The sequence below is a fragment of the Protopterus annectens genome, chromosome 5.part1, assembly GCF_019279795.1.
Source record: "Protopterus annectens isolate FY-2018-M chromosome 5.part1, PAN1.0, whole genome shotgun sequence".
Classification (NCBI taxonomy): domain Eukaryota; kingdom Metazoa; phylum Chordata; order Ceratodontiformes; family Protopteridae; genus Protopterus; species Protopterus annectens.
In genome coordinates this window covers 591,334,903-591,349,597 of record NC_056736.1, presented here as the reverse complement: position 1 = coordinate 591,349,597, position 14,695 = coordinate 591,334,903, and the positions used below count along the sequence as shown (strand labels likewise).

General features: G+C 38.2%; 1 protein-coding gene across 1 annotated transcript in view; it reads right to left on the bottom strand.

Annotated features, from left to right (window-relative positions):
- The window catches only part of LOC122803549 (lectin-like), a 111,484-nt gene extending 99,739 nt beyond the window's left edge, over positions 1–11,745 (bottom strand). The window contains exons 1-2 of the mRNA XM_044073202.1: positions 11,640–11,745; positions 7,248–7,317 (exon numbers count right to left, since the gene is read on the bottom strand). Of these exons, the coding sequence (XP_043929137.1) occupies positions 7,248–7,305 (58 nt within the window). The 5' untranslated portion in view covers positions 7,306–7,317; positions 11,640–11,745. The remainder of the gene's footprint in view (positions 1–7,247; positions 7,318–11,639) is intronic.
- Positions 11,746–14,695: the final 2,950 nt, after the last annotated feature.

Genomic DNA, 14,695 nt, shown 5'->3' with positions numbered 1-14,695 from the left:
AACTGGGCTGGCTTGAACTCCCTAACCTCCTTCAATGGTATCAACTATCACTCGCCCACAAACTAGTAAACCATCCTCTAAATGTCCCATCCCTCCAGAATCTACTCAACCCTATCGCACCACCAGACCACTAAGATACAGCATCAAAAATCACTTGCAGATCACTAAAGCCAATAACTCTGCTGGTGAAGCACTATTCTCTTGCGCCATAGCCAAATTATGGAACTCCTTCCCACCCACAACTACCTCCGTACCATCATGCACCCACTTTAAAACTTTTCTAAAAGCACACCTAAAAACATGCTGGCTATGCCCTTGCAACTCCCACTCTAATATCACCCACCCCATCCAACCACTACCTTTCTTTCCACCCCACTAACTACCTTGATTATAGCAAGCTCAGATGCTCATAAGTTATTGTAACATTTGCTAATGTCTGTTATGTACTTCGCAGATAAAGATTCTAGTTGTCTACTGATGTACTATGTTCTTCATCTGTAAATATGTTTGCAATTAATTGCTATGTTAAATTTTGAAATACCACCAGAAAGAAGAGACCAGGATCCACAAAAAGGTGTATTTTAGCGCTTTCGTTTTTAATAAAAACTTCTTCAGAATAACAAGTATAAAGAAGCTGACCCTATTTATACACTCACATAAAGCCTTCCCCAGATCCTTATATAACAATTAACCAATAAAAATGACATCACAAAACTATTGCAGTTACAACAACAATTAAGTCTAAAAGGCACACAGTTACATATATCAGAATTCCATGAATAAACGTGCACTGAATAAAATACTAAAATAACTACAAATTCAATCATGTAAATATGTAAATGTATACAGTTATATATGACCTTCAGCTTTTAATCTGAGTGTAGAACTAATAGTAATATTACTGTTTAAACCTGGATCTTGTGGTGCATTGGTTCTCAGCTGTCACCTGATTTCCTTTGCCTCCAGGTAATCATTAAGGGGTCCACCTCTGTCACTAAGTACAACCTGTTTTAGAACAGAAAACTTAAAGCAATGTCCTACATTGTTTTTAATATGTAAAGCTAAGACATTCTTCATGTCTTGTCTCTTGATATCATAGTAATGCTGATACACTCTACTTCTGAGTGCATTGATTGTCTTCCCTATATAAAAACAAGAGCATTGGATACACGTTGCTAAATAGACAACTGCTTTACTGCTACAAGAGTATTTCTTTTTATGTACGTTTCCCATAGTTTGGTATAAGGATCTCAGTCCCTTCAACTACATATTGGCATTGCATACAAAACCCACATTTGTACATGCCCTTATTACCACAATAAACGTCATGTGACTTCTCTATCATGTTTTTCAGGGTAGTGTTTTTTTTTATACTATGTTAGGCACCTTACCCACAATATCTGTATATTCCTTATTAATATTAAACAAATTCCAGTTGTGTTGCATACTTTGTCTAATGTCTGTAAACTGCTTATTGTATTTCAAGATTGCAGTTTTATTAAAGATTTTGGGCTCAGTGCCACTGTCCATAATATGTACTGTCTCGATACCTTTACCTAGTAATGGGAAAAAAATGTCCATTTTCTCTTTTGTTCACCACTTCCTGTAGTTGTAGTTTGATGGAAACTATTTTGGACACTAACATCATAGTTTTTGAAGAGCAACTATTCAAACAGTGTGACATTTATTGAAGAAAGTACAGATTACCTTGAATTTTCACACGTCACATGATAAAATAGATTATTTAGACATCACGATAATGAAGAATAACTTGAGCAAATGTTTTGAGACCAATATATTTAGGAAGACTACATATTTTAACATATTATTGCATTTTAGTAGCTTTCGCCCTTTACACCAAAAGAAGACGTTGATAAAGGGGCAAGGGGTAAGATTAGCTAGGATGGTTTCTAACTATTGTGGTTTCTTGGACCAAATCAATATTCTTTCTGATATGTTAGTTAAGAGGGGGTATCCCCCAGAATTTGTGGACAACACATTACAGGAAGTGGTGAACAAAAGAGAAATTGGGCATTTTTTCCCATTACTAGGTAAAGGTATTTCTGGTGGCATTTCAAGGTTTGTTTCGTGGTTTGGTATTGCTATGTTAAATTGTTAATTGATATGTAATCCAATGTAACTACTGTCTGTTTATTTTAACTGTGGAGCTTTTCTCCCCGGGGCTCCGCTGAAAATGGACCTACGTCCAGTCGGACACTCCTGGTCAACAAATGTAAATAAATAAAGCCCCACTTTCAGTGCTTTCCCCTGGCTCGGGTTCTACTGTGGCTCATAGTTGTAATTACACAGTTTCATCACTAGATGGCACCAGTACCTACTCATTTACACTTGGCTGTAGTGTAGTACCTTTTTCACTTACTAGTGTAGTTTTTCAGTATCCCTACTTTCTACCTGACCCCCCCCTACAAACTCCTGCTTCTTCTACTTAGCCCTTCAAGTTCACCCATCTCCCTCTGTGCATATCTTACTTCTTGTTATCTACTCTACTGATTGTTCCCATCTTGACCTGCATTCTACCTCCCTCTGGCTCTTACCACTCCGTTCACCCTGTGGTCTTACTCCGCTCCCCTACCCTGCCCCCAAATTCCACCCGCCCCCAGTACCTCTACATTTATACTTTCCCACACCACACCAAACCACACCACACACACACAACTACACCAATCACAGACACCCTCTACCAAGCCCCTCCCACTTCCATTCACACACCACATATTACACACCCATACAACAATGCCTACCTTCCCCCACAAGGTTTACTACTAGCTTCCCTGCTACTATCCCTAACCTACATTACCCAACTTAACCTCCCCACCAACACACAGCTAACTCACACCCCACATACCACCTCCTCAAACCTCCCAAATACATCCCAAACATATTCACAGATCTCCACCAAACTCTATTCCTCCAGTCCATCCCATCTCCTCAAACACACTAAACTCCTCACCCCATCCTGCCCACACCCAATCCTAACTGCCTTCTCAAAAAAAAAAATTCTCCCCCTGCAAAACCATATTTCACAATCCCCACTACACCTCCTCAGACAGCTCCTCCCACATATCTCACTCTCAGGCGACATCCACCCCAACCCTGATCCACACCCCAGCATTACCCACCCAAACCCAACTTCCAAACCACACAAACCCAAATCTATCTGCCTCACGACTCTCAATGCACAAAACCTCAGAAATAAAATTCCCAACTTTCACGCCTGGCTCTCTCATAACCAGCCTGATATAACTACAATCTTAGACCTGGCTTAAACCCTCTATCAAAGACAACAAAATCCTCCCTCCTGGCTACTATATCTTACGTAATAATAGACCTCACAGAAAAGGAGGAGGCGTAGCCATTATCTACCCCTCCACTCTCACCTTTACTCCAGTGACCAACCCCATCCCAGCTTTTGCCAATGCTGAAATGACTGCAGGCTTATTAAAGCTTAACGACTACAAATTTATTTGCATCTGTTCCATCTACATCCCACCTGGTGAATATACCAGAACACCTGAAGACATTCTCTGTTGGTTTAACTCCAACATCAAAAATGAAACCTACATCCTAGGTGACATAAATATTAACTGGGCCTCCTTCCTCTCACATACCCCAACTCACTCAATCAACCTTTACAATTTCACCCAACTTATAAACCTTCCAACAAGGCCAAATAAGACCTGGATAGTAACAATCCACCCCAACCACACCACCAATGCTGGTATAATACCAGACCCCCTAAGCAACCACCTACCAGCCTTTGTAGACCGCCTACCCTCTCACATAGACAAACAACATAAATTTAAGCAATCCCGCAACCTAACCTCCTTCAACCCCGAAATCTTCTCAGAATGCCTTAGGATTATGGACTTGTCTCCCCAAGAAGCCTTCCTCTAGGTAATGCTGTATCATATTTTAACCATACTTTCCTCACCCTACTAGATAAACTAGCCCCCCCTCCAATACAAACGTTTTAAAACTAATCCCTGTCCCTGGATATCCCAGGAAACCAAACAGATAATGCAACAACGAGACAAAAAGTGGAAACAGTACCAAAAACAGAAAATCCCCAGTACCTACCAAGAATTTAAACATCTACGTAACCTAGCCAAAAAATTAATAACAAAAGATCGCAAAACCTACTACGGCGATCTGCAATCCAAGCATTCAACTAACCCCAAAAAATTCTGGACCTCCATCTCCTCTATTCTCAACCCCGGTAATAAAGCCAACCCTTGCCCTGATCTTAACCTCACCAGCCTTGAAACAGCCACAAAATTCAGCACATTCTTCACAGATTGCATAGCTAAACTATCCTCCACTTTCCCTAACACAACACCCTCCCCCCCAAACCCCCCTCTCACCTCCTTCTCCTCCCCTCTTCTCCCTTAAACCTGTCTCCACCAACACTATAAAAAGACTAATCCTAAAGCTAAAACCATGCCACAATGCCCCAGACAACATTTCAGCAAATTTCCTTAAACTATCCGCTGAATCTATAGCCTATCCCATATCTATTCTTATAAATAGATCTATACACGAATCCTATGTACCAACCATCTGGCGACATGCATTTATCATCCCCCCTCCACAAAGATGGTAAGAACACAGACACTACCAACTTCAGACCCATAGTTATTCTCTCTGCTCTCTCTAAAAGTCTAGAAAAAAACATCCACTCCCAAATCATGCCATACCTAACCCAGCACAACCTCCTCTCTCCCACCCAACACAGCTTCTGCCCAGGCCACAGCACCATGACAGCCCTCCTTACCTTTCTTGAGACAGTCAACCTTGCACATGACAGCAGCAAATAAATATCCTCACTGTTTCTATACTTCTCAAAGGCATTCAATACCATCTCCAACTCCCTACTCCTGTCCCAGCTCTCACACTTGCTCCTCTCTCCCTCAGCTTTAGCCTGGTTCTCCAGCTACCTTTCCATGCACCAACAGGCAGTGCAATGAAAAGGTCAACTTCCCTTTCTTACCTACACCCACAGGGGTTCCACAAGGATCTGTACTGGGCCTTCTCCTCTTTAACATATTCATCAACAACTTCAATCACTCCATCCCTGACACCTCAGTTATCCAATACGCTGATGACTCCACCATCATCTACTCAGCCTCCTGCCCCTCTGAACTTTTACTCAAAATGCAAATATCCTTCTCCAAAACTGAAGCATGGATGTAATTCAATCACCTAGCCCTAAATGCCAACAAAACAAAACTAATGATTTTCACTCCTACCAAAATGTCCCAATTCAACAGAGACCTATTTTCCATCAAAAGCCACAATAACACCCTTTAGAAATCATCAAGCTACTTGGCATTACCATTGATGAAAACCTAAAATTTGACTCCCACATCCTCTACGCAATCAAAAAAAAAACCACCAAAAAATCTGTTTCCTCTACAGACACAACTACTACCTCATCCCCTCCTCCCGACAAACCCTTGCATCTACCTTCCGTCTCCCTTCTCTCTTGTATGGTGCTGCCCTATTCTCCATCCTACAACTTGGCCTTCGTTCCAAACTCAAAGCTTGTTACAACAAAATCTGAAAATTTGCAACCAATTCTAAGAACTCCTCCCATCACTGCCACTCTCTACACATCCTCAACTGGCTAGAACTCCCCAACCACCTAATATACATACAACTTACAACAGCCCAGAAACTCATCTTCACACCTACAGAATGCCCTTCTCTTGACAAATCTCTGATACCTTACACACCCAGCTCCTCCCTGAGATCCAAAGGCCAAAACCTCCTGCAGGTGCACAATCCCTCACACCCACCTGGCCAACTGCTACTAGCCCACACCATAGCCAAACTGTGGAACTCATTACCCCCACTACGTAACTTATCAAATCATAACAACTTTAGATCCATGCTCCTCTTCCATCTATCCTCCAAATGGGTATGTCCTTCACATGCTCCCACCTAAATCACCCCCACCATTAAATCCTCACCTATATCATCTTTCTTTACCATACCTAACAAAATTGTCATACTTTCTCTCTGTGCATCCTATTTAACAATTTTATGCATGCAAGCCTTTGTTGTATCTTACACATATTCTCAAACTGACAGCCACTTAAATATTATGCAACACATATTTTACTGTAAAACTGTGATTTCTGTTCTGTTTGTACTATGTAATTTATCATGTCTATTGTAATGTGTCACTTTCTGTATATTGCAATGTTGTGTATTTTCTGTATTTTTTATACTATGTACTAGAACATTTCTCCTCGGCTCTCCACTGAAAAAGGGCCACAAGCCCAGCTGGACTAACCCGGTCAACAAACAAACAAACAATAAATAAATAAATAAAAAGTGCCTCCCAACATGCTAAGTGTAAGGCTGCCATCTGCAACACTCCCAGCCAATGCAGAGTACTGCAACAAGTCCCCGTTTCTGGTGAAATGAGAAACACCAGCAAGATGGCAGTCTAGAATTGTGGGCCAGGTGTCAATGTTGGGTCCCCCCACTTTAAATAAGAAAAAGACAGTTACGCCTCTAAGTGGCAGACGGCCTCCCCAACCTTTATGTAACTTTGGGTTATGCCAGTCTATCTGAAACAAACTACAAGATGACCACAGCAGGTGACACTATGAATAACAGCCACTTTTTGTACTTATTATAATTATTATTTTACAAAACCCATAAAGGACCAGGCCTATCAGCAGCTAAGCAGAAAGTTGACAAATTATGTGTGATCCATTTTTATAAATCACAGGCAAATAAAAGTATGTTTACACTAAAGACTGCTTCTATGGAAATATAACAGTGTACTCTTTGTTATTCTAACCACAAGTGTATTGTTATAACAGCTCTACACATTTTAAAATAAGAACATTATAGACTGAAGACAGTATTTATTGTCCTTTACTTGATGCATGAAAGTGCACACACGCACACACACGCAAACGCCCACACACAGATGTTAGCTCATATCTACTTAGCACTCAAATTTTACATGTAAATGTATGTGGCATACATACTATCACTGTACACACACACACACACACACACACACACACACACACACACACACACACACACACACACACACTCACACAGATAGACAAGACACACACACATGCAAACATATATATACACACACACATACAAAATCACACACTCACTCGTGCACACACACACTGCCACCCCGACAAATATATCCATCTTTAGATTTCTTTAAATGAAAAAGGGTGAATTGTTACCTATTGTACTGCTCTGAACAGCTACAATCAGGGCTAGGAATACAAAGAGAGTCTTCATGCTTTGAACTGTCTGGAAATAAAGATGTAACAAACAAAAATTCTCATCAGACTCTGATGCATGTTTTAATATCCTCAAACAAAATCATCTCTATTTTGAAGATTATTCTCTTGGAAATTTCTGCATAGATCATTTATCACTCCACACAGAACTGAATGTATACACAAAAAGGAAGGAAAGCATTCATTGTCAAAGGTGTAAATCCTTAATTAAAACATACTGCCAGTGTAAGGTTCAGGAATGCTAAAGCCTACCACCTTTTCAGAAAAAAAAATCATTGTTTCCTGCAAGCATTGTTGTCTGTTAAATTCATATCAAGCACACTTCTGGTGTTGTTTAATTTTCCAGATGTGTACCCAAATCCCAATTCCCATTTCTTACTGACAGTAGGCAGGAAAATGGATTCAAAGAAATTATACATAGTCTCTGTTTTTTTTTTATTATTTAATTTAAAATTTTCAAAAATAACTTGAGAAATGGAAGAACAAACACATCAATATAACAATTATAGGTTAGTGCTAAGCTAATTGCCCTTTCAAGCCATTTTAAGCATAGCCAGTTATCCCTTGTGGGGCTCAAATCCTGCACCTTGTGTTTGTAAGGCAAACACCTTAACCATTAGGCCACCCTCCCAACCCTATGATTTACAGCAACAGTCTACTAAAGATTTACAACATTTGCATATAGAAATAAAAATAAAAATTAGTAAGTACAGTTTGCAGATCCACTCTACCATTTCAGCATCTTGAAATAATAAATACTGTCGTTGTGTGTCATAAAGACATTCTTTTATTAGGATAGAAGCAAATAAAATAACCACAGAATATAATCACTGGATAAAACTGAACTCATTAAAAGGGAAATGCTAATATGTGTTCTATGATCAGTTTATGGCTGTTTAATGAATTTTTGCAATTAATGCACATAGCATACTCATGTAGGCATGTGTGTTTGATTTTGTGTATAAAAATGCAATAAAATATTTTATAAACTCAGAAAGATGTGTCTAATCAATAGTTCACATTTCAGCTTCAGATTTTAAACTGCAACATTAAGAAGTATAAGGATGTAATTCAAAACCGATTTTGAATTTAAAGTTGATTCCCTCCCTGTCTGAAACTACCCTTGGAGTATAATTTGTCTGGTATTTGCTATTTGTACTCGGGGGCCACATTTGAGTACAGCATGGAATTCAAAAACTGGTAAAATTTCAATAAAGAATTTCTGTTTTAACAAGTGATTGTGAGATTTGATGACTTCTTGCATATCTGGAATGACTTGATTGATAAGAAATGAAGGCACCCAATCAAGCCTAAAAAACAGATTTATCCCAGGAATCAGTTGTAAAATACATGGCAACTAAGTCTTGCAACCATTACACCTTGCCACTACCTACCCTTAGACTATATCTCCCCTCTCTAGGAGGGTTTAGCCAGTCAAGCCCAGGGTGAATTTATGAACTCCCATCCAATTATCTAGATCAAGTCTTCAGGAATATAGCTGATGTGAAAAGTAAAGATCAAGAGACATGATGTGCCAATCCACATAAAATGTGTTTGCAACACGAGATCAATCAAGACTGTAGAAACTGCTGAAGTGAATAATCATCTCAGTTATTTTATTATTATTATTATTATTACAGTAGTTTTCAAGGTTGTCATAGCTTGGTTTCTTTCGCATGTGAGTTTTAATGCTGTTTTGTGAGTATTTTATTTCCTTTAGCTTATTTTACAGTCTGGTGGAGTCTCGTTTGCATTAACAGAAAAAAACAATAATTGTTTTAACAGTTTTAACTTCATAAGTTGTAAATAAAGTTTAACATAATTGTAGTGGTGCATCTATGCTTTTCATTTCAAGTAAGTCTTTATATTTATAAAACTGTAAAATATAAAATGTTGAGAAGAATGTGGATTGCATCCATATGTTCTGTATTACTCACATAACTTTTACTTTATTTATTTACCTTTTGCCTTACCGGTGAATCTGAGCCGTAATTATTTTTGTCATCCACATCTATTCCCCTACAGCTGATCTTATGATTTTTATTTTAATCTTTATCAGCACGGGTTGCTGAGATAATATTTTAAATTCATTCATATAATATATCTTCTTTGCAATGCCATTTCTCAATTATGACTCATGACGAGCATTACAAAAAAGTTAAAAAGATATAATTATCAACCTCTTATAGACTAACCTACTAAGCAATGAATACTCAATAGAAAGGTTTTAACTTACCTATTTTAGCTCAAACGACTTGAGGCCTAACTGAAGGGATAAAGTTGTTACATGCAAAGACTCTTGTTGGTTCAGTGGCAGTAAAACTAGCACGGTAAACTGGAGGTCTAAGGTTTGAGTCCCAAATGAAGAGCTAATATTACGGTTTTACTTTAATGGTTCTATAAGTAGCTAAACAGATGGATTTGTGTGTGTGTGTGTGTGTGTGTGTGTGTGTGTGTGTGTGTGTGTTACTTTACCACAGAAGATCACTGCCTCAGTGACAGCAGTGTTTGCACTAGCGATGATTCACGTTGGTGTTTTTGTTGAGCTCCATGACTGCCAAACAATGGAATGGTATATTTTCTAAATCGACGGCAAAGCCCCGTTACATTTATGTATTTTTCTGATTTGAATTCCCAAGTTGAAAGAAAATAATTGGATTCTCAGCCAGACTAGGTTCAGAAAGTGAGTAAAATCATTTATTATCATATAAATTATGGGATCAAATTAAAAAGTCAAGAAAAATAATCCAGCATCATTGATATGTGCTCAAAAAATTCTAGTTATCTGATTTTAAACTGATAATGCATGTTCTGCGCTCATGAACACATGAGTATGCTGTCTGCTCATGGGAAGTTTTGCCAGGTGCTTCAGTTTATACTCACATGCCAAACACATTTTAATTGAACTGGTGGGCTCCCCCCACTAGGAGCCAACTCAATAAGCAACCAGCTCACCAAGCACAGCAAGGTGAAGCTGACAGGCCACAGGAAACCCCTACCAGTGTGGTCTCTAAGTGTTTGCTGGTCCCTACCAGTGTGGTCTCTAAGTGTTTGCTGGTCCCTACCAGTGTGGTCTCTAAGTGTTTGCTGGAAGTGAATCCTTTCTTTTGGGAAATTTCTCCCTGTTTCGTGTTTCTGCATCAGTGGAATTGATATATGTACGTTGGGTAGGTGGGTTTGGGGTTTGATCCTTACCCAGGGAGTTCCTGCCTGTAAATAATCGCTTACACTTAATTTTTTCATTGGTCTGGTTTCCTCGCCAGTTATGCCTGGATAGTTCGTTCCACGCAGAGTTGCAATTTAATTAGTATAGTGGTGAGTGTGTGTGTTCTGAGACAGATTGGCATCCTATCCTAGATTAGTCCTCTGTGTTTCTCCCACTGACTGATGGGATAGGATCTAGTTCTCCTCAGACCTTGATAAGGTTAACATGAATACTAGAAAATGAACGAAGAAATAAGTGCCAGTTAACAGAAGCATGCATTTAGCAATGTAGAACAGTTTGCATTCAAACATCAGAAAGAGTGGAGAGATATGTTGCAAGGAACAGCAAGTCCTCTCCAGTTATTAAATTCAACTGCAGCGACTGCATCTTTACTTTCAGGCTTTCATCTTCAAACCAGGCTGACAGACATGATAATGTGCAGCACAAAAATCTTTTATCTTTGCACAAGAAAGCAGCAGATAGAGGGCTGCAGACTCCAACCTCTCAGTAATATCTTGATATTCTCGAATTTAGCAATAACTTGCGCTAATTTTAATATTCTGATGTTATATCCCACATGTCCTTGTACTTTAACTGATCCAAACATTATAAAGGCACACATATGGCATTAAGATATTTATTTCCTAATTACAGAGGTGGAACCAGTAAATATTTAAAAAAATGTTAAAGGTTTATTTCTGGAAAATAAAAAAATATAGATATGTACTTTAAAGGCAAATAACTATAGAATTATCCCAATCAGCCACTTTCCTTAACTTTTGGTTATTATGTTAAGCAAGATAACTCATATTCTGTGTTCTCTTACCCTTCCACAGGAATTGCACCTGTCCCAGGCATCTTGCAGCCTTACTTATTTATTGTTTTCTGAATATGAATGAGCTAATTACAACCCGTTCTTTGTCACGTCCAGTCTGATTCCACAGTTCCCAAAAATAATGTATGCAATCTTCATTTTTAATATTGTCTGTCTATCTTCTAATTAACCAAATGCATACTATCATTTTAATGTTCTAAAAATATAAACCTAAGTTACAGGAACATGCACAGACTTTTTCATAAATGAATACAATTAAGTCATTTTTATTATAAAAACAGCTATGCCTTACCTGTGACGGGCTTTAAAATCAGACTTCTGCTTGGGTATTGCCTTAGAAACTACCTTTTATATTTTTCATCAGCAAGTAAAATAGCTTCTTAACACCACAAAGCTTGTGGGTTTGAGTAAGTTGGAGCTATTTATTAGCACATGCCATGTAGTCTCTCCTTACACAATACTGACCTTTCTTTATAGATGTTATCTGCAGTTTAGGGGAAGTTGAATTCTTTAGAAAACAGTACAACATGACCTTCAAAAATGAAAACTGCAATTTAATTTCAGGTACTGAGATACACAAAGGACCTCATGAGGTACTACCTCAGCTTTTATTTAATTCAACATTTTTTTGGATGAGCTACATAATCCAAAAGAAATCTACCATATCGTAAGAGAAAGCAATCTTAAGGCAAATGAGTGTTTTCATGGAGAAATTACTTTTACTTAGCATGATTAATTTGAAAATAAATGGGAACTTCAATAATTATGAACATTTTCATAGCAAACACACACCTCTAATGCAGCATTAGGTAAAACCCTAAATGCATGACACAGCAACTTTAATGGTGCAGGATTCTGACCAACACCATCTTTTTCTCATGGTCTCAAGAAAAAAGGAGGCACAGTTCTCTTCATTCTCTCATTAATTTTCCAATACTTTATCCTGTTCAGGGTCATGTCAGAGCTGCGGCCAGTACTGATAGGTAATGGATGTAAGGAAGAGAAACCTTTCTTGGTGGGATGCCAGGCCATTACAGAAAGTATACATAAACTTGCACATACACTCCATGCATCTATGGACAGTTTACAGAATCTCCAAGCAAGCTGTTTGCAAGTCTTTATTTGAGGAATAATGCAAACATTCTACAGGAATTAAAAAGTAAACTTATTGAAGACTTTCAGGTCTAGTGCATTATACATTTACATACAGTTATGCAGTTACTTAATGTTGACTTTGTCATATTTTTCATGTTGTTCAAAGTCTGTGAATGACTTTGAGTTGCAGATTTCAGTGCAGTCAATAAAATGTGGGCAAAGGTAATCACCATAGCACAGGCCAAATAAATCCAAATAATTTCAGAATAAAAATTCTTAATGAGAATTAAACAATGACAGCAGAAATTTAAATTTATGCAGCAAGCAGAATTCCAGGTACAAAGGTAAGAAAGCATTTGTCAGTAGACCAGCTTAATTTCAAAATGTTGTTACTAAAACTGAAAGACACCATCTACACAAGAGCCATCATCCATGTGAGTGCTAACTGGAGGTGTTTCAAACAGTTCTGGCTGTTACCTCTATTTCACTTACACTGTGTTGTACCGTATGATATCCTTTCGCCTCAAATCTCCCTTTTAAAATGGCTTTGAGGCTATTGTGACTATCCAGATAATGAAGCAAATAAATTAATGAATAGATGCACACATACATACATATATACATAGACAGACAGGCAGATGGTCAGAATATCTGAGTGTTCTGCAAATGACTTGTGAAGTACGTAAATGAGTCAAGAACCAGATCCTGAATCTCCACAAGATTACAGACTCAATACTAACATTTGCTCTTGCCTTAATTCTAGAAAAACATTTTATGTTTCTGTGTGGCATAGTGGGTTAATGCAGTGGACTGTAGGTGAGAGGGGCCTGGGTTTGAAACTTGGCAGAGATGTTCATTTGCATCAATAGGGCTTGTTGGTGGGACAAATTTGTGTCCCAGAGACTTCCCCCATCTATGTAATAGACTCCCTCTCCACATCAAGCAGAGTACCTTTTTAAGCGCAACCTGGATAACTGGATGGGAAACAGAAAACACATTCCTGGGATTCTACCTGTGTCCTGCAGGACAGGGGCATTGGGTGCTGACTTGTCTAAACATGGGCTAAACTCTTAGCTAGGCTTATAAGGGCCTCAAGGCCAACAGCCTAGTAACTTCCTATGACTGTATGAGCAAGCCCTTGATTAAATCCAGAAATGCAACCTTTTAACAAACACACAGAATGGTTTAATTCCTAAATACAGCACTAGGACTGCCATTCTATCATTAACTTCTTATATATTAACATGGAGAATGGACTTCTGAAAGGAGCTACCTATTTTAAATTAAAAAGGGTGTTTAAAACAGCTACTTGTAAACGTTTACTAACCCAGCTCAATAACCATACCTTTTCCCCTAACCACATTAATTGGTTTAAGAAGTATTTTTTTCAGATGGGACCCTCTGTGTAGTCAATGAAAACTCATTTATTTTTATTTATCCGTGGTTGACTGGGTTAGTTCCACTAGGCTAGAGACCTCTTTTCAGGGTACTCCCAAGATGGTAATTGTACTATTAAGGGAAATTTAGTGAGGGCATCGTAGAACTTACCCTACTCCTTTTGGTAGACGCTGTGGGATCTTTTACTCCCACCTGAATTATCATTAACTGAAGCAGATGGGACCTCAGTTTAATATCTCATCTGAGGCTCAGGCATGGGTTTACTTCTTTTCTCTCCTAGTATTAATCACCTTCCAAGGGATCTGCCAAATTTAAATATTGTCAAGTAAACCAATGACACTGTATTGATAACTGCACACAAAAATACCACCAAGCTCTATTCCAGATTGTAAAAATAACTGGTCTTCTACCTGCAACTGAATTATTAAACAAAAATTAACTATTAACACTAACAAATACACAGCAATGGCTTTGGGTCCCCCAAAAGGTTTGTGAGTGTGTATATATATATATATATATATATATATATATATATATATATATATGAAAATACATATATATATATATATATATATATATATATATATATATATATAAATATGTACATATTAAATATATAGTTGCAGTCCACTTGGTCAACAATAATTTATGCAATGTAAGTGAACTGCAGTATGTTTTGATTAAAGGGTTGTCTGTGCTTAAGTGTGACTGGGTGACAAGGGCATGTGGTTTAGCTAACAAAGATAAGTGGCCAGGCTGGGAGTTTGTGTGTGAGAAATGAGGTTTGGGATAAATCAGTCTGTCCAGAAACGCCCTCTTTTGGGGAGAGGGGGGATGAATAAGGGGAGTGGGTGA